At 40.5% G+C, this 20,500-nt stretch overlaps 1 protein-coding gene across 7 annotated transcripts in view; it reads left to right on the top strand.

Annotated features, from left to right (window-relative positions):
- Nucleotides 1–20,500, top strand: part of KIF1B (kinesin family member 1B) — a 136,918-nt gene that overhangs the window by 17,679 nt on the left and 98,739 nt on the right. For all 7 annotated transcript variants that reach the window (XM_039235000.1, XM_039234998.1, XM_039234997.1 and 4 more), the window contains exons 3-4: nt 18,203–18,279; nt 18,990–19,169. In XM_039235000.1, coding sequence (XP_039090931.1) covers nt 18,203–18,279; nt 18,990–19,169 — 257 coding nt within the window. The remainder of the gene's footprint in view (nt 1–18,202; nt 18,280–18,989; nt 19,170–20,500) is intronic.

Below are 20,500 nucleotides of genomic sequence, written 5' to 3'. Positions count from 1 at the left end.
ACTTTAAAGGGGTGAACTTTTTAGAGTATGTAATAAGTTTTTTAAAAAAAAGGTCAATATTGATCATGTGCTCCTTTCTTAAAGTTTGAGCTAGATTTATAATTGAATTAGAGAACAAGTGTTTATGTTCATAAATGCCACTCATTTAAGCTATGGTATTATTCGTGCTTCATTTTAAGAATTAAGTTTTACACAATATATAACTAAATCTTTGCACAGAGGCCATACTAATTTGTATCAGTTCAATTTTAGTATGTGTGCTGCTGAAGTGAACATATTGAATCCTGATTATTGAGCTCATTTCTCTCTGAAAAATGTATTTAATTAGAACTTAGTTTGGAGGCATTTTTGGCTGTTGATGTTGCCTCTAAAAATGCTGGTATAATCACAAGTTCTTTTAAAAGGTGGGCTTCAGGATCAATCCTGGAGCCAGAATTAATCCCAAAAAGAACTATTTTTCTCTGTGATATGTTTTGCATACTGAGCTATCCAGGAGAAACCCCCAGTGTCACGAGTATCTGTTGCTACTTTCTTTCTTTTTTTTTTTTAGAATTTTTTTTTTTTTAAGCTTATTTATTTTGAGAGAGAGTGCGTGAGCAGGGGAATGGCAGAGAGGGAGGGGGAGAGAGAGAATCCCAAGCAGGCTTAGTGCTGTTAGCGCAGAGCCCAAGGCAGGGCCCAATCCCACCAACTATGAGATCATGACCTGAGCTGAAATCAAGAGTCAGATGCTTAACTGACTGAGCCACCCAGGCACCCCAAAAATTCTTACTACAAACGTTCGCATAGAAAATAAGTATTAGGAGTGCCTGGGTGGCTCAGTCAGCTAAGCATCTGACTCTTGATTTCAGCTCAGGTCCTGCTTGCATGGTTCAAGAGACAAAGGCCCTCCTCGTTCTCTGTGCTGATAGCTTGGAGCCTGCTTGGGATTCTCTCTGCCCCTTGCCTGCTTGTGCGCGTACTCAGTCTCTCTCCCTCCCGAAATAAATAAATAATAAACTTAAAAAAAAGAAAGAACATGAGTATTAGAAGGTCATATTCATGAAATGCAAAAATCAGTTTATTATATAACAAAACTAAATGGAAAAGTTTTATTAGTATAAATACTGATACCAGGGTTTTTTCTTGACGAATCATTTTATAAATTGGTTGTAAGTTTATATTCATTGTCAAAGCTAAATAGCGTTATATTAATTTCTCCCCAATATTTATTTATTTTTGTGACTCTGTAAAACATTCATTCACATGGCATAAAATTCAAAAGATACAACAAACATACAGTGTAAACACTTCTGACCCAAAATGTAGTCAACCAGGTCCTCTCCGTAGAAGCAACTTGTATTTCCTTTCCTTCCAGAGAGAGTACAAGCAGCATCTTTTTCTAAGATAGTTTTTTACCCTTTTAATTAGTGATAAGGTATAATAGTAGCTTATATTTCAGTCTTGACTGATTTTTGTTTTGTTTATTTATTTTCTCACCCCTTCCCCCAGCAGTGTATGTTTTAAATACCTGAATAATACAGCCCATGTTTATAATTTGTAAAAGTTGTGTCCTTTGAGATTTCAGCATGAAGAAGTATCTGTATAAGTTAACAACGTTTTATGTATTAGTAGGTATCTACTATATGTATAATGGTATGCTGAGTACTAAGTAGAATATCAAAAAAAGTACTCAATTGACTATCCAGGAGAATAAAACTATTAGAGTATGTTGTAAAAGGAAAAGGATTCTCTGTAGTTCTGGATAGTGGATCTGGGTCTGCTAGATTTTTCTGATTTTGCGGTTTTTTTTTTTTAATCCTAAAGATTAAAAGCTCACTAAGAAATTATTAATGGGTAATAAAAAAAATAAGTGTTAGAGCTCATTGTGACTAGGATGTATAGCTTTCTTTTTGACCTTCTAATTTGATTGTATAGAAAGTACTGTCAGTTTAGGGGAAAAAAATAAAATTGTCCAAATATGATATTCACTCCAGATGGCGAATGTCCCATATTTTTACTTGTAGTAGATAGCAAACTGAGGAGAAAATAAGATCCCTGGTGGTACACATTTTGAGTATAGGGCCATAAATTTTATAGTTTGTGAGGATCTAAGTTTTGTTCACTCATTCTTGCTTATCTCCTACAAAAGTCTCTCCAGAATTATTGAATATATTGAATTATTCTTTGGTGAAATAGTAATGAAGAAATGGTTTTTATTAAAAGCAATAATTTGGTTATGATAGGACTGCGTACGTTGTACTGGTCACATGGAAACCAATCTGTGGACCATGTTAAGCACAGTGCTGAACTACCAAACGGTTTTTCCGTCACACTTGGTTCAAAACTGTTGTAGACAACAGACGGAGTGGCTCTGTTACTGTTTCTTTTCCTTTCTCTTTTGAGAGTTTGCTATAATGTGAGTCTGTAGCAATCAGAGTTGTATGTACCGTAGGACCTTGTCCCTAAGGAGTTTTCATAAGTTTGTGGTAGAAGACACAGACATACCGAAATAAACTCAGTACAGAGTAAAAGTGATCAAAGTGATAATTGCCATAAATAGGGGTTTTAAAAAGTGCAGATGTGAGTTTGGCAAAGGGCACATGTAAGATACATAGATGGTGGGGCATCTTAACTGGACCTTGTGGAGTAAGTGAGCTTTAAACAACACACCCAGCATGTTCGGGGAAAATTTCAGAATTGCAGCGTATTCGAATTTAGGAGTGTTACGACCACGTATGATATTCCTGACCCTCATCTGGCCATGACACATGCCTCTCTGCACACAGCAGGAGTCTGTGACTTTTAACATTGGTCTCCTGGGGCAAAAATCCTGCATTTGATGAATCAGCCTTTGAAAAAGTAGGGGTTTCTAGCTAAATACTTTGTTGTGGCTTAGCAGTTTTGGGGTAATTTTGGTTCCTTTGAAAGGTGTTTGTTCTTGGAAAAGTAATTAATTGAGTGAGACTTTTCCTCCAGGATTCTTGGTGGTTTCAGTTTTCTGCTACTGTCTGCTATTTCTGTTTTTTCCTGTGGCAGTTTCCTAGTAGTTTGGCTAAAATGTGATCCACATAATTTTCATGTGAAAAATTTTAAGCAAACTACTTGCTCTGTTAGAAAGTATTAGTGGCTTATTAAAAAAAAGCTGGGCTTAAGATTGGGAGAAAGCATGCATTTTGTTGGAAAAAATGAAATGAATTTGCTATCGCCACATGCGTTAGCTGCTTTACAAGACTGCTGTGCTGGCAAGCTGGCCTGGCCTGCTGCTCACAGGGATTATAGCTGATTGCACATGGAATGCAGTGGAATGTTCCTGCCATAAGGTCTCTTATGAAAAAGTAGAAGAGGGTGAAGAGTACTTTAGGGAATGTGCCAAATCTGAAAACTGAGTAGTAGCAGTTTTATTTAAGCACTTTCTGGTCTCCGAGGGAATATTTTCCATGGCACAGATAAATGATACTGCCTTGACATTTTGGAGACCAAGTGCATACAAATGGCTTTGTTTAATAATATCCCATTAAATCTAAGTTTTCCCACTTTGGAAGCATTTTTTTTTTTTTGTCCCATTGCTCTTAAAAAGGAAAGTGGGGGCAAAATTAATGGTTGAACTGCTCACATTTATGGTAAAGCTGGAGACTTTGGAACTGCATGAATTCCCCTCTGAAAAACAGGAGGGTAGGGAAAGCTGGTTCTCACATGACCCTTTAGGTATTAAATTATAATACCTTTGCTTTGTCTTTAACCATAGGAATCTGTCTCTAGCTAGCCCTTTGGTAAGTTCACTTTATGTATTTATCAGTCTTCCTTTGCTTGGAGTGTTTTTGTTTTTCAGTGCCCAAATCTTAGTGGGATAGAAGGGACCCTGTGTTCCCTCCCCCTGTTAATTACTAACGTGGTACATTTTGAAAGGCTTTTTCATCCACACATGTACATTTCAAAATGGGATGCTGCACATCACAGCTGGTACAAAGAATGACTTCATGCCCATTAATGAAAATTTGGGATGGAGGATGGGACAAAGTGGAGCTTTGGAAAGGAAAACTTTTGAAAGGAATTCTTTTAAATATGAATGCATTTTCTACCTACAGTCAGAATGAATTTTCCTTAAGTCTTTTCTGGGATAAGCCAAAAGCCCCACGCCACAGCATCCAGGGTGCTTCACAGTGTGGCTGGGGGCATAGTAGAAGGCCAGCTCTTCAGCGTGCTTCTCCACTGCCACACCACGCGCTCTAGCCTTAGAGAGGGAATGCTCAGTATTTTTTAACACACCCTTCGCCAGGATGCATTCCGTGAACTCTGGAGCTCACTCCCGCCTGGTCCTCTAGCTCTGTGACCTGCTGCCAGTGTAGTGCATTTCATCGAGTCACTAAAACTGCTGAAGATTTGGGCATTTAAACCCTTAGCAGCACTAGCTTTTCTTAGAGAAAAAAACTGGAAACAACCCCAGTATCCATCAACAGGGGAATGGATAAATAAATCATGGTGCACTCACATAAAATAGAACACAACAGAGAAGAACTACTATGCACACACACATTATAAGCAAACGGTAGCTATACAAGCAAGTTGCAAGAGAAATTGGTGTAATAACTGTCAAAAACATGCAAAGCTGTTCTCTGTATTCTTTATGCCCTATAAACACATGGGTAAAACTATGAAGAGAAGTAGGGCAATCATGACAAAATTCTGCATGCCTCAGGGGCACCTGGGTGGCTCAGTCGGTTAAGTGTCCGACTTCAGCTCAGTTCATGATCTCACGGTTCGTGGGTTCAAGTCCCGCATCAGGCTCTGTGCTGAGGAATAGCTCAGAGCCTGGAGCCTGTTTCAGATTCTGTGTCTCTCTCTCTCTCTCTCTCTCTCTCTCTCTCTCTGACCCTCCCCTGCTCATGCTGTCTCTATCTCAAAAATAAATAAAACATTAAAAAAAAATTCAGCATGCCTCAGGTGGTGGGCAGAGAGATAGATCTTGGAAGGACACAGCGGTGCTATGAGGGTCACATTCTAGAGCTGCCTGGTGGGTACCTGGGGTTTTGTTCTGTTGTTACAGCTTGTACCTTTGATACATTTATATTATATATATATATATATAATTTATATGTATATAAAATATATATATAATTTATATGTATATAAAATATATATATAATTTATATGTATATAAAATATATATATATTTTTAATAGTTTGTTGTCAAGTTGGTTTCCATATAACACCCAGTGCTCATCCCCACAAGTGCCCTCCTCCATGCCCATCACCCCCCTTCCCCTCTCCTCCACCCCCCATCAGCCCTCAGTTTGTTCTCAGTATTCAAGAGTCTCTCATGATTTATATATTTTATGAATCTGTCAACTCTATGTATACTAAGTAATTTGAAAAGTATACAAAGGGAAAAAACAAAATCTTCACCTTGCAAATAGAGCTACTGTAAACCCATGCCTCTCAATATCAGTAACCGGGGCTTGGCATGTGATGGGCACAAGCCCATGAAACTTGTCTCCGACCCCCTCTTTCTGAAGTCTTCTAGACACTTTTCACTCTCTTTTTCCAAGAAGAAGAATATCTCCTTTTGAAGTTACATGTCCGTGTTGATTAAGTGATGCTATTAGTTACTGGACTGCTACAAGGTAAGCAAGAAGAGGCTTATGTGGGGCTGGAAGCAGAGTTCAGTAACATATATTGAAATCACCTTGGGTGCCAGTGGCATGAAACTTTTTAAAATTTTTGAAACGAAGCACTTTTCCTCTAGTTGGGAGTTGGAGGGCTGTGGGGGGCCTGGGAGTAAGGGTCCCCCGGAAGTAACACTATATTTATTCAACTCGAGTTGATGGAAACAGAGTCTGTCCTTGAGAATGACTTTTAGATGACTTTTGAGGCTAGCCTCTAAATTTAGCACTGTCTGCTGGCCCCTGACTTTGCTGTGCACCTGACCCCTCTTCTGCCCCCTCGTAGTTTTGAAGGCATTTTTTGCTTTCCTTTTCCTCAGGCCCAAAACATACTTTGTGTGTGTGTGTGTGTTTCTACATCTGACACAGTGACTTCTCATGTGGCAACTTACTAAACTGGTATTCTGGAATGTATCCCTGGAATGTACCCTCTTTTAGATGAGATAAGTTAATTTATCATTAACTTGTTGAGCACATTCTTTTAAGTATTCTTCAAGAGCATGATTGTAATGGCTGTACAGTATTCTGTTATATTAATACACTGTAGTTTCTTTAGCTAATCCCCTGTTATCAGACACTTGAGCTTTAAAACTAACTGCCTCTGAGGCCTACTGGAAAGAAAAGTGTAAGCCCCACACAGGTGGGGAAGGAATTGTTTCTGAGGGCTGTGTCTGCAGCCACTCACCAGCCGTCGCTCCTGCCCACTCAGCATTTCAAACTTGACACATCCAAAACCGAATCCCTAGTGTGCCTTCCTCAGTCCCGCTCCCCTGCGCTCTCCTTCGGCCACTCAGTGGGGATTTGGTCTGTGTGGCTGCTCGGGGCAGAGATCACGTGATCATCCTTGATTTCTCTCCTGTCTTCTCTCCGTCAGAAAGGCTTGTAGGCTCTGTCTCAGAAGATACCCAGAATCGGACCGCTCTTCCCTCTATAGCCGCTGCCCACAGTAACCTCTTAGCAAGGCTTCAGGCTTTAACCTTTGTTTTCTAGCACTCTTTTCTTGATAGAGCAGCTAGAGCAATCCTTTTAGAATAGAAGTCGGATTGTTTTTCCCTTAAAACTCTAAGGTGGTTCCCATTTCATTCAGAATTAAAGCTAAAGTCTGTTCATCGACCTCCCTTCTCCCTTTGTCAAGCCTCTGGTATTTTATTTAATGGCATATTGGGTACATTTCCCCACATATTCTGTATGAACGTGATTTTAGTGGCCACATGGTGTTCGATTGTATTTATAAATTGTACATTATTTAGCTCCTTCTCTGTGCTCAGACACTTAAGCCTTAAGTTTTTCATTTATTCAGTGGAAATATTGCTAGTGCCTACCCGCTCTAATATGCCGGGGTTCTTGTGAGGATCAAATGGAATCCGGTATACTGCATAGGATGGTATTTGTTAATTTTTTTTTTATGATTAGTTTTGGTACCTAGATTGTTATTTCCAATGGGAATAAAAATTTATAAAATTTTTAATGTTTTATTTATTTCTGAGAGAGAGAGAGACAGCGTGAGCAGGGGAGCGTCAGAGAGAGAGGGAGATACAGAATCTGAAGCAGGCTCCAGGCTCTGAGGTAGCTGTCAGCACAGAGCCCGATGCGGGGCTCAAACCCACGAACCGTGAGATCATGACCTGAGCCAAAGTCGGACACCTAACCGACTGAGCCACCCAGGCACTCCTTGCAGTTCATTTTAAAAGTCCATGCTGATAACACAGTGCTGATTGCTTTTGGTAGCTGCCCAGTGAAGTGTGAAGTGCTGTGATGGGAGCGAGCAAAATCTGGGGAGCTGTTAGTGAGACTGGGAGAAGACCCGCTATGCCCATCTGCTTGTATGGTAGGCAAGGTAGACCTTTAGATTTAATTTTTGGTAGTATATTAACAATTGCTTATTTTATCAAAATCATTTCCAGTAGGCTAAAACCAGTTCTTAGTTGTATTGCTTAGAGATGAATGCTCTGGACAGCAGGTGGTGGGAATAAGAAATATGAAATCAGGTTTTTGAGAGCATCTATAGGAAATTAGGTTTTTGTTATTCAGCAAGCATAGGCTGGGAGGCCACCAGGCTCTCAGAGCCTTAGAGATAAATAATCACAGTACTGTGACGACTCTTATGAAAGTGTTGCAAGACATCTGAATAATTGAAGGGTAGGGCCTGGAAAGGTAGGGAATGTCCGGGAAGCCTTTTTGTTTTGGCAGAACAGAAAGCCGTATGGCCAGAATTAGCAGAAGCTGTGTGAGTGGTTGAACTACGTTTGCTGTTTCTTTGTGACATTCTTCTGGTCTGATACCAAGAGTTCATTTTATGACTGTGAATAAACTTGAGGAGGCAAAAATGGGTGAAGGGAAAAACAAAAGCAGCTTTTTAAATGTCTTTTTTTTGGGGGGGGGGGGAGTGGGAACCAAACCATGATTAGTAATTAACAACAACAAAAGCAGTAATAAACACTTAAGCTGTGCCAGCCACTATCAGGCATTTACAGATTTTAACTCCTGTCCTCACAGTAATCTAGGGCAGATACTCCTGTTTTCCCCATTTCACAGATGATTTGTCTGAGGTCACACACCCAGAACTTGGGAGAACTAGAAAATGAACTTGAGTTGTTTGACTTCAGAACCTCATTCTTAACCTCTCTGCAGCACATATTGCCTCCCAAAATAGTAAGTTTTATTCTGTGTAGAACTACTGTGTATGTGTAATTTGAACTTAACTGTTACATTAAAGTGTATTTTGATGTCCCTTCTTGCTGCAAAGTAATTATGAATAACAAGGGCATTATTATTAGTTCTACCATCAGTGTGCCATTTGGACTCAGCGAGAACTAGGCCTTCCAGAATGTCTCCTTTCCCAGTCTTTCAACATTTGCTTAGGAAGGGCAGAGTAGATGTCAATCGGGGGTTTGTTTACTGTCTATTACAACTTGGGTGCCTGGCTGGTTCAGTCTTTGGAGGACCCAAGTCTTGATCTCGGGTGAGCTCGAGCCCCACTTTGGGTATAGAGAAATTACTTTCAAAAATATTAAGAAAATGTTTATTATAGCTAGCATATTTATTTTATACCCAGTTGAGGATGACACTGTGACATTACAGAGTTGGTAGAGTAGTTTTGTTTTGTTTTCCATTTTATATTTATTTTTACTACTCTGGAATTGAATATATAGTGAACACACATAGTAAGTACATTTATGTTGTTTATAGGATTTGGAATCTGAGTTTGTTATTTTAATGATTAAGGAACTTTGTGATTATAGTTCTGCTTAATTCTACTTTATGGCAATATGTTTTTATGCCATGTTAATATATTTCTGGAAATAATGTTATTTTGAGTAGGGGAGGGAGCTGCTTATGGGTTGTGGTTTTCTGGTTTTGGAATATAAATGGTGTGCAAAATGGCTATATTTTGTGCAGTGTTCCTTATGTTTTGGGTATATCTTGGAAGAGGAAGTTTGTACTGAAAATGTCACTGGGATTTTTAACAAGCACAAAGCACTGCTGTTAGAAAAGTTAATATAAAGTTACAGTGTTGCCACAATGATAAGTTAATTGTAGTTGCAGGCAAGATCTTTAATAGTTTGCCCACAACAGTATAATTGCTACATAGAGACTTTGAGATATTAGATAAACAAATTTATTCTGGAGGATATAAAGGCTTTTAAGTACAAATCTTGTTTTGACTGCCTTGTTTTCTAGGGGTTAGTAATTAAAACATTATTTCTGCATCTTAATGCTGTAGTAACAAAGTTGGGAAGAAAGCAAAGGAAGAAAGGGATAAAGTTGGAGGACTTCATAGACTTTATAAGGCCAATTTTGACTGGAAGGGTCTCTAGGAAGGACAAAACGGTCTTATGGTTCATCGACAAACTAAGACCTATAGGACATTTTGTGGTAATCATTTTAAAGGCGTTTCCGTTTTTCTTGGATAGGGGTCATCAGGTAAGTCTTCACATGAATGAGGCTGTCCTGTTTCTCACTCTTTTTTTTTTAAATGTTTTTTATTTATTTCTGAGAGAGAGAGAGAGAGAGAGAGAGCGTGAGCAGGGGAGGGTCAGAGAGAGAGGGATACGCAGAATCCGAAACAGGCTCTAGGTTCTGAATCAGCACAGAGCCCGACACGGGGCTCGAACCCACGAGCAGTGAGATCATGACCTGAGCCAGTCGGATGCTTACCCGACTGAGCCACCCAGGTGCTACCCGTTTCTCACTCTTATCTGGCTCTCCGAAAGTAGAGTGTCAGCTACAGCGTGAGGAATGAAAAGTGTGAAGACAAAGGAGAAAGGGGTGTAAGGCGTAGCGAGAGAGAAACGCAAGGTCGTCTTGCCTGTGTGCTGGGGGAAGGATCCGGTCAGACTTCAGGACTGAAGCTGCCTTTCTGATCTGTGGAGGGGACTTAAGAAAACAGCCTTGAAACCAGCTGAGATCTGGATGGTGAATAGGGGCCAAGGCACAGAGTTGAGGGCGAGCAGAACGAGTTATTTGGGAAGTCAGGAGATCCCCGGAACAAAGACTCGTTCCTCCTGTGGGACCAGAAATGGTTGTGGTAATAAGCATTGTAATAATAATAAGTAGCATGGCTTTGACTTCCTCCTTGAAACATTTCTGTCTTGTCTCTTCGCTCTTGGGTCCCCAGGTTCTCCCCATTGCCTTCCTCCCTCACAGGCCATTCTGCATTATTCCTCACCTCCTGGGTTCAAAGTGCACCAGGATTCTGTCTTTTTTCTTTGATTCTCCTCTGTCTTCAGAGAAGACGGACTCCCTAAGTGATTTCATTCAGGGTCAAGGTTTTAAGTGTTATGACCTGATGATGAGTCCCAAGTTCATTTCTGCAGTCTGGTCTGACCTCTTTGTAGATCTCTAGACTTGTCCACTCAGCTGCTAATATGATCCTACTTGAAAGCCCTAAGAAGTATCTTAAATTTAACATGTCCCCAGTAGAACTGGTGTTGTCTCCTCCCTGTGCACCTAAAGTGGCTCTTCTTCCTTCTCACCCATTCTTTTTAGTCAGACCAAATGTCGGAGTCACTCTGGCCTTCTCTCTCTTTCTTATAGGCCGCCTGCGGTCCGACAATAAGGCCTGTCTCTTGTGCCTTAACACTGTGTCCTGAATCCAGTTACTTTTTACCATTTCTACTCCAGTCAGAGCAGGTGCTGCTGTAGCTTCTGTTTTTGTTCCCATGCAGTTAGCCAGAGCCCTGTTTTGGAAATGTAAATCAGATCATGTCACCTCTGTGCTTCAAATCCTTCCTTGGCTTCCTGTCACTTTTAGAATACAACTAAAAACCCTCACCTTGGCCACAGGGCCACGGAATTTGGCATCTGGCTAGCTATCTGATTTGATATCTCATTATAATTTACTTTTTTTCTGGCTAGTCTGGTGGTCTTGCTTTCTTTAAATGTCACTCTGGCCCCTGCTCAGCTATTACCTTCTCCGAGATGGCAGTCTGCTCACTTTTACTGAAAGAGCCACTCCTGCCACCTCCACTGTCACCTTCTATCTCCTAACTCTCCTTTGTTTTACCCAGGTTATACTGTGTCTTTTAGCTAATTATCTGACTTCTGGATTAGAATGTAAGCTCCTTGAAGATAAGAGACTGGTTTTCACTAGATGCTTCAGGTCTGGGGCATGGTAGGCACCCGAGTACTTGTTAAATGAAAGAATATTTTGAACATTTGTTTTGTGTTAGAATTCTTGACGTGGACTAGTCATTAATCCTCACAACAATTCTATAAAATAGGAAATATTGCTGTACCCATTTTACAGGTACGAACATTGAGGCATAAATAATTTGTTAATATGCCCAAGTTATAGATGGACCCCAGGATAATAATGGATACCTAGGGGAGGTATGTTAAAGCCTCTATAGTATTCCATTTTCTTCATTGCTAAAATCCTTGAAAATGTCTTCTAAAAATATTTTATAGGTCAACTTGTGTTTTGATCATTGACTATTGAGTCATATATATTTTTTAAGTTTATTCATTTTGAGAGAACGAGAGCATGAGTGGGGGGAGGGACAGAAAGAGAGAGAGAGAGAATCCCAAGTAGGCTGCTCGCTGTCAGCACAGCCTCACGTGGGGCTCAGTCTCATGAACTGTGAGATAATGACCTGGGCCCAAATCAAGAGGCAGACGCTTAACCAGCTGAGCCACCCACACGCCCTGAACATTGGGTCATATTGTAAGACAAAATTCTGTTTTGGATCAAGAGACATAATGTTTTTGATCTAGGAATGGACCCTTCTGTCTCTCCCCCCCACAAGTGCTACATCGTGGAACTCATGGATTTCTGATGCCAAATGCAGTTCTCATGGGAGTCCTTATGTAAATGGCAAAATTTCCCAAACATTCCACAGTGGTGGTTGTGTTTTGTGTAATTGGTCTCCGCACTTCCACTCGTGCCTATAGTCCACTCTTCATACTGTTGGCAAGTCAGTCCAGTGGCTTCTCATTGCTCAGGGGTTCACCAGCTCCTTGAAGTCCATCTGTGATCTGATTCTGAGATTTTAATGCTTTTCTAACCCTTTGTTGTTCACTGCACTGGAGCCATACCAGCCAAACCGGAATCTGGATGCCACATGTTTCTCTTTGCCCCGGGGCTTCCTGAGGCAGTTCTCTGGCTTAGGATGCATATTGCCCAGTGGTTTGGAGCTTTGGGGCCAGATGTTCCAAACTCTAGGCCCTGACCTGGGACAAGCACCTTCTTCTCTGGGGCTCCAAATATAAAACGGAGATGATAATAGTACCTACTTCATAAGGTTATTATAAGGATTAAAGGAGCGAATACATGTGATGCTTTATTTAGCACAGTGCTTGGAACATAGTAAGCATTTAATAAGTGTTGGCTGTTGTTATTCTCTCTCCACTTTCTTGGCGATCTCCTTTATCCCTCAGCCCGGCCCTCTCTGTTTTATCAAATCAGAGTTTACCAACTCAAAAACCATCTTTATTATAAGTTCCCTTTCATACGTTCCTGTTTACGTGTTCTTATAGGATCCCACGCTTATCTACCATGGCTCTTCTCATAATTTGAGAGCATTTATTTATTTTATGTGGTTATATGTCTGTCTTCTCCATTGGCTGTTAGCCTTAGAAGGGCAGAAGTCACTTGTTTGTTTGCCATTTTATCCCCAGCACATGCCTGGCATATAGTTTGTGCTTAATAAATGTGCTCAAAATAGGCCGCATGAATGAAAGTGCTGTTTAACTTCTCCTTTCTTAAAATAGGATCTTGGGATCTTTTGCAGTAATGCTTCTTTTGGGAAAGATTAATGTTAGCATGGAAGCTAGCATCATTTCCAACCACCCTGGGAGATTTGGAAAGCTGAGCACAATGAGTAAAAGTATAGAAGGCAAAGGGGCAGGGACTGTTAGAAGACAGGCAGAAAGATCAGGAAAATGAACTTGTTCAGATGGATGCCATCCAACAGTGTTTTGTTGAAGATCTTTGATGCACCTAGGTGTAGTTGTGATCTATTCAACAGTGACTCAACCAGTGTACCTCATCCTTCGGATGGAATGTATGTTTCAGAGGAAGTGCTTGGGAAGATGAATACTGAGAATATTAGCATTTATTTATGTCTGTTGGTGCTTATCATATGGCATTGCCTCTTGGGTGTGTGTCTTGTGTGTGAGGTCAAGAATCTGTTTCACACCCACAGAAGAATCCTTATGCTGGGCAAGCCTTTTATATCTAGGATACTGGAGAAAATTTTACAGCAATAAATTTGAATGGTAAGGTACCCCTGTGATATGAGAGTCCATGTTTCCTGTGAAATGCATACTGTAAAACACAGTTCTAAAGACCTGGAGAAGGGGGGGGATTTCCAATACCTACCCCATTCTCCCTGCCTCCCATTATTTTTTCCTTTATCCTTGACCTTCCTGGTGACTTCCATTAGCATATCTTCCTGTTTAAAACGTGGTCATCTTTCCTTATGTTTCCCATTTACCTATTACTACTGTTTCCTAAAAGTTGTATTTCTACTCCCGAGATTGGAATTTAGATTCCTCCTCTCCCAGAGATTAATATGCTTGCCTGAAGCTGAGTTAGTTGGCTGCTCAGGAAGAAAAGACTCAGGAGGCAAGTTGTGTAGAGAGAGCTATGTACCAGTCCACATATAAGCATCACCTACTTGGGAAGTCAGCACAGTGAGTGATACAGAAAGAGGAGTCATCGTTTCAGCTACAAAGAAGTGACAGTCTGTAAGGAAAGATAAAACTAACACAGTCATCGGTTCTTTGGCTGTGTGTGGAGTGTCTGCTGTGTGGCAGGTGCTCTCCTCAGAGCTGGAACATAGCGGTGGATGAAACAGAAGTTCTGGTGTCATTGGAACCTGCATTCCAGTGACTCATAATAAGTCAGGTAGCAGGAGTAGAGTGGAGACAAATGAAGCGGGAAGGCAGATAGAGAGTGCAGGCTGCTGCTGAGGTCGGATGGTCGGAAAACGGCCATCTGATGTGGTGCCGTGTGAGCAGAGACCTGCGTGAGATTAGGGGGTGGGCTGTTCACGTACCTGGGAGAGTGGCACTCGGGTAGAGCCAAAGTGCACAGGCCCTGAAATGAGACTATGTCTTCAGTAAGAAGGGCAGTGGGGGAGCGGAGGGGGGGCGGGGGGAAGAGGGGCAGTGAGGCTAGAGTAGGGGCTGAATCACTCCAGTAGCTGGACAGGAGCTCAGAGAGGGAGTAGAGTTCTGCTTGGTGTATGCCGGGAAGCCGTCGGAATGCTCACCAGAGACATGCTGTGGATGTGATCTGGGTTAGTCCGAGAAAAGGACCACTGTTTGCAGTGTGGGGATAAGACTCTCCAGGGGCTGGGGGGGAGATGGGAGACCTGAGAGCCGGTTTAGGAATTACCGCTCTCTTCAGGTGAGGGAGGCAGTAGTTTGGACCAGGGTGGTAATGGTGGTGCTGGTGAGAAGCCATGAGATTCTGGATTCATTTTGGAAGTAGAGCTGACAGGATAGATCAGGTGTAGGTGTAAGAGAAGATAGTTGGAGATGATTCCTTTTTTAAAAAAATGTTTATTTATTTTTGAGAGAGAGACAAAGAGAGCGTGAGTGGAGGAGGAGCAGAGAGAGAGGGAGACACAGAATCTGAAGCAGGCTCCAGGCTCCAAGCTGTCAGCACAAAGCCCGACCTGGGGCTCGAACCCACAAGTAGTGGGATCATGATCTGAGCTGAAGTTTGACGCTCAACTGACTGAGACCCCCAGGCACCTGGAGATGATTCTTAAGGTCATCTGTGAAAAGTTATTTGTGGGGGTGGGTCCAGGTCTAGAGTATACTGTGTGTCCAAAGAAGTCTCAGTAGGAGGGGAGGCCCGAGGTGTGGAAGTTGCTTAAAAGGGGCCTTGAAAAGTGGCGTGAAAGGTGATTTTATAGAAAATAAAGCAGTATGAAGTATACAGCATGTAAAATAGAGTTATGTCCTGACTTCACCCTCAAAATATTCCTAGGGTCCATTTCTTGCAGAAAAAAAAGTGATTTATCCTAAACAAAGCCTGCACACTGTTGACATGTGACCCTGGGAAGTATGCCACATGTGTAACAGCTTTTACATTTACATTACATGATGAAGATACTATTAGTTACTATTGATGGTATTAATTATTATTATTCCATTCTTACCCTTGTGTTAAGTAGTGCCTGATCTTTTGGTAATACAATTCTGTCTGTTTTTTTCTGTGAAAGTTGAGAAAATGAACTGATACTTTATGTGTAATCTGCACAGGCATACACTGGGTTTCTCTTTTTCTTTGTATGCTTCTAAAAATGGTATAGGATTTAATGAAATTAAAATTATTCATAACAAAAGGAGGACATGCGACTGAATGTCTGTCTGATGTAGAGGATCCTCAAGACACAGTCCTGACGGGATTTGTGATATGATAGGAACACCTGAGATTTGATGGCACAGGTAAAGGACCCCAGTGTGGTTTCGATTGTTGCCGAGAAACAGAATTCTTATGTTCTGCTTTAACTTGTTTTACCAATTAATGAATGAACTTTCCTCACTTTGGTTTAAGGACCATGGAAGCTATCCACCAAAACACTCAGTGAAAAACAAGATAAAATACCTATTTTTGTAAATTAGCATTTGTGTATTGCTTTTCTCATTTAATCCAGTAAACGAGGCATGATCTCAGTTTTAGGGAGGACTCAAAAGTGCAGCAATACCCAAGGTGACAAAAATTCTAAATATTAAGGGTCTGACATATATTTAGAATATTAACACATATTCTAAATTGTCCTTTGATCCAAATCCCATTCCCTTTCCATTACATGTACTGTGTTCCCCTCCCCCCTTTTATTAATGTTGAAACATCCTGTTTCTTAGTTGGGTTAAAGGAAGTAAATTAGATCTCAACTGTTACTAATTCGGAAAGAAAAAAACCTTTGGCACACTGAGAACATATTAATTGTCTGTGAAAGTAATAGTGGAGTTCATGGGCTTCTGATGAGGTCAAGTGATGTCACTGATAGTTTCTTTTTTTAAAAAACTTAAAATGTTTTTTAAAATTTATTTTAAGAGAGAGCATCAGAGAGCGTGAGTGGGCAAGGGGTGGGGGCGCGGGGGGAGAGAGAATCCCAAGTAGGCTCCCTGCTGTCAGCACAGAGTCTGACTTGGGCTCCGTCTCATGAACTGTGAGATCATGACCTGAGCTGAAGTTGGATGCTTAACAGACTGAGCCACACATGCATCTCCAATATTTTATCTTTATAACAGTTTTTTTCTTTTCATTTGTAGAGTTGGGGAGTTCCAAAATTTTTTATAAGGAACATTTCATATAATCAAGATGGTACGATGCATATATAAATATAAAGAATAAAATAAACTATCCTTTAACGACTACCCAGCTAACATAGAAATTATCCATGCCTTCTGGGTGAGCCCCTGAAACCAGACACTGATTTCCATTTTCTTGGTAGAGTTTGTTTGTAGTCTTTCATCTTTTAGGAACTATAGTCCTTATAGTTCCTAATTTTAAATGAGTATCGAGAGTTTTAAGCAATGTGTATGAGGTAATTTGGGGGAGTGATCATATACATATGCATACGTGCACACATAAAATATGCATATGCATAAAAATGTCATACTGTATTTACCTTGACAAGTTGCTACATGTAGGGAATAAGCCTTTAGGTGATAGGTGTCTTGGCTAAGAGTGTGGGCTCTGGAGCTAAACTCCAGACATCCTGGATTGCCCCTAGCTAGCTCTAGCCTATAGCTAACTCTATATATAGCCTCGGAAATTATTTAACCTCTTTGTGATAGTTTCTGTATCTATGTGATAGTTTCTATGTGATAGTTTCTATCTATACAGAGGCGGTAATGAAACTTCTACTTTAGTGGTGGGGAGGATTAAATAGGTTAGTACACAGAAAGTTCTTAGAGCTTAGAGTAAGTGCTCCATGGGTGTTGGCTCTTATTTAAATCTTGTCCCTAGTGGCTTTTGGTTAGAAGCACACTTCTTTGCTTAGGTTGCCATTTGTGTGGGGGGAGATGTTCTTTCTAGAACTGTGTCTCCTTGTCACATGATTATGTGCAGTGTGAGCCTTATTAATACTCTGTCAGCATTTGAGGTTTGAACATAAGTGTGTGGCTATGCCCAGTGGAATCCAGCAAGAGCGAGAACTAAGCACCGTAGCAACTGTTGCTATTTATGTCCTGAGCAGCAGCTGCCCTGGACAGATTTATTTTTAATCCTGATCTCACTGATAGTCTGGGATGTGGCCATGCTTTAGAGAAGTGGGTTGGTTGAGTTGTCTGGTCTTTGAGGAGATTTTGTGACCACATGTTATAAAGATTCTGTTCCATGTGAAATATGAGGCGTTCAAAGCTTTGTATATAAGAGAAAGGAAGAGAGGCTAAGCTTCAGCATTCAGTCAGTCCCTAAAGTAGAGTGTGATTAGATTAATCACATGAGAAATACTTTCATTGTGGGCAGTAAGGCTTCGTGCTTTGCAGTCAAAAAGTAAATTTTGCTTTCTATAACATCCTATAGAAGATTTGTGGTGTGTGGTTCTACTGTATACATACAGAATATGCATGTACATGCATATTTGATAATAAGTATCAACTGTGGATTTCAGCAAGAAAACTGTCTTTCATTATCAAATGCTTTTCTAAAGTAGATAATAAGATCTTTAAAAAGAGTTTATTTCAGGTAGTAGTTGGATTGATTCAATAATTTTTTTATTTCTGTCATATTGAAATATTTTAAGCTTTATGAAGTACCTTGAAATAGTAATGTGTCCCGTTTCTGAATTTGGGCTGCTAATTTACCTATGGGTCAGCTACACAGTACTTCCTGAGTACCTACTGTATACTAGGCTGTGTTTTAAATCCTAGTATCACCCAGTGAATGTTGTTGGTCTGATTCTTTTTAAGTTCTGTGTACAGATCCTATCTATTAAAAATGTGATTTGAAATTTTTTTTTATGTTTCCTTGTCCAGATTCAGTAGTATCAATTTCCTGATTTGGGTGTTTTGAATTTACAACATAACATCATGTTGAACTAAGGAACTTGTAACGGAGTGACTTACCCAATCAAATCATTTTCATTCTCTAGGTATTATTAACCCAAAGAACCCAAAGGAAGCTCCAAAGTCCTTCAGTTTCGACTACTCCTACTGGTCGCACACCTCGGTGCGTATGCTCACGGGGCCGCGGAATAGAGCCGTGCAGGCTGGGAGCAGTTGTGAGAGCGCTTGCAGGTCCACAAGGAAAACAAAGATGATCAACACCCAGGAAAACAGGGGGAGGGGGGCCCTTTGCAAGGACTCCCCGTCTTGTAGGCTCCTAGGGATTGTTCCTCAACCAGAGTTTGCTTCTGCATCCCTTCATTCCATGTTTCTCCCTTTTTTTCCCCCTTCTGTTTTGTGCTGGAGTAGGAAAGGTTTCAAACTTTTGACAAAGCCAAGGGAGGCGCCTATGCAAAGGGGGGTTGGAAACACTTGTCACTGGGAGCTGGGTTTATTGAGAAATAGCCACACCACCTGGAATGAGTGCGAAGTATTTCTATATGTGGACTTGGCCTTTGATCTTTTAGTCCCATTTTCCATTTAAGAAAACTTTCTTGCAGCTTATATGAATGGAAGAGTGATACTTTTAAGGTCATGGAAAATGAAATGTAATCAAGTGAGATAATTTCATGTAGTTATTTTTATCTATGGCTGACTCTAATTGTGTGTGTGTTTAATAAGAGAAAAATAAACTGTGTAGGAGGGCCTCAAAAATTGTATAATATTTTTAGGTGACTGTTGAGATTCCAGACACTTTTATTATTGAAGTAATCAAATAAGCATAGGAAGGTATACAAATAAAATGCCATTGATTTCTCCTTTGAATCTTTACAGCCTGAAGATCCCTGTTTTGCATCTCAAAACCGTGTGTACAATGACATTGGAAAGGAAATGCTGTTACATGCCTTTGAGGGCTATAATGTCTGTATTTTTGCCTATGGGCAGACTGGTGCTGGGAAATCTTATACAATGATGGGTAAACAAGAAGAAAGCCAGGCTGGCATCATTCCACAGGTAAAAAAACGACAAAACACCTCTGTTTATTATTATTATTGCTCTTAGTCTTCAGTTGCTGTAACAGTTATTTTTATTTAGCAAACAGTTATTCAGGGACTATCGTATGAGAGACACAAAAATAAATCACTGGTCCCTTTCTCTCAAAGGAGCTAACAGTTTGGTGGAAAAAGACTGATGTGTATATATGCCTGTCTTTAAAGGTGGGGAAGTTGCTGTTCTGTAAAGGTTTTACTGTATCCCTATGTCTGATTATTGTATCTTCTGACCAGTGTTACCAGCTTCTTAAAAAAATGTGGTAGTTTGTACCAGGCTCTGTTCTCAATCCGGGGGACACCTAGTTAGTGTCGTTGCTGGCTGGTCTGGTTTTTTCCCCCCAAGTTCCATATATAGATCACCTCATGAGCATGAGATTATTTTTGTTTTTTGATTCCCTTCTCAGAGATATTTTCCTTATCTTATTAATTTAATACTATCGCTTTAAGCTTGAATAGTCTGAGAATTTTATTTTTTAGTGTAAAGGATGTCAGTTTTTTAATGTTTATTTATTTTTGAGACATAGAGTATGAGCAAGGGAAGAGCAGAGAGAGAGGGAGACACAGAATCTGAAGCAGGCTCCAGGTTCTGAGCTGACAGTCAGCACAGAGCCCGACTTGGGGCTCGAACCCATGAACTATGAGATCATGACCTGAGCTGATGTCGGTGCTCAACCAACTGAGCCACTCAGGTTCCCTATTTTCCTCATTTTAAAGACGAGAAAACTGAGGCACAGCAAGGTCATGTCACTTGCCCAGGGAAGTGGCAGAGCCCAAATCCAAATGCAGGCAAGGAGATTCTGGAGGCTTGCTTTTTCTATGGTGTGGTACTTCTTTAGCAGTAAGATATCTTTTTGTAGATTATAGCAAGTTACACCAAACAGTCCTGTTTATTCCCTCATCACGTTTAGTATCTCCTTCCCTCTCCTTTAACCTTAATTTGTTTGCTGTTGGAATTTTTGTGTAATTACATATATATCCTTTTTCTGGCAGAATTTTGGAATGTTTTATTTTAATGCAAAATCATTAATTTTTTAAAACAGGATTATCATTGAGAAACTGCCATGAGTAGTAAATTTTATTATTTTTTATTATTTTTTTAATATTCATTTTTGACAGAGAAAGAGCACAGTTGCACACGTGTGCACATTTGTGGGGGAGGGGCAGAGAATCCCAAGCAGGCTCCACACTTAGTGCAGAGCTGGATGTGGGGCTCAGTCTTAAAACCATAAGATCGTGACCTGAGCTGAAATCAAGAGTCACATAGTCACATGCTTAACTGACTGGGCCACCCAG

Source organism: Hyaena hyaena, unplaced genomic scaffold (assembly GCF_003009895.1).
Source record: "Hyaena hyaena isolate Hyena2069 unplaced genomic scaffold, ASM300989v1 scaffold_94, whole genome shotgun sequence".
Taxonomy (NCBI): domain Eukaryota; kingdom Metazoa; phylum Chordata; class Mammalia; order Carnivora; family Hyaenidae; genus Hyaena; species Hyaena hyaena.
This window is presented reverse-complemented; position numbering and strand designations above follow the sequence as displayed.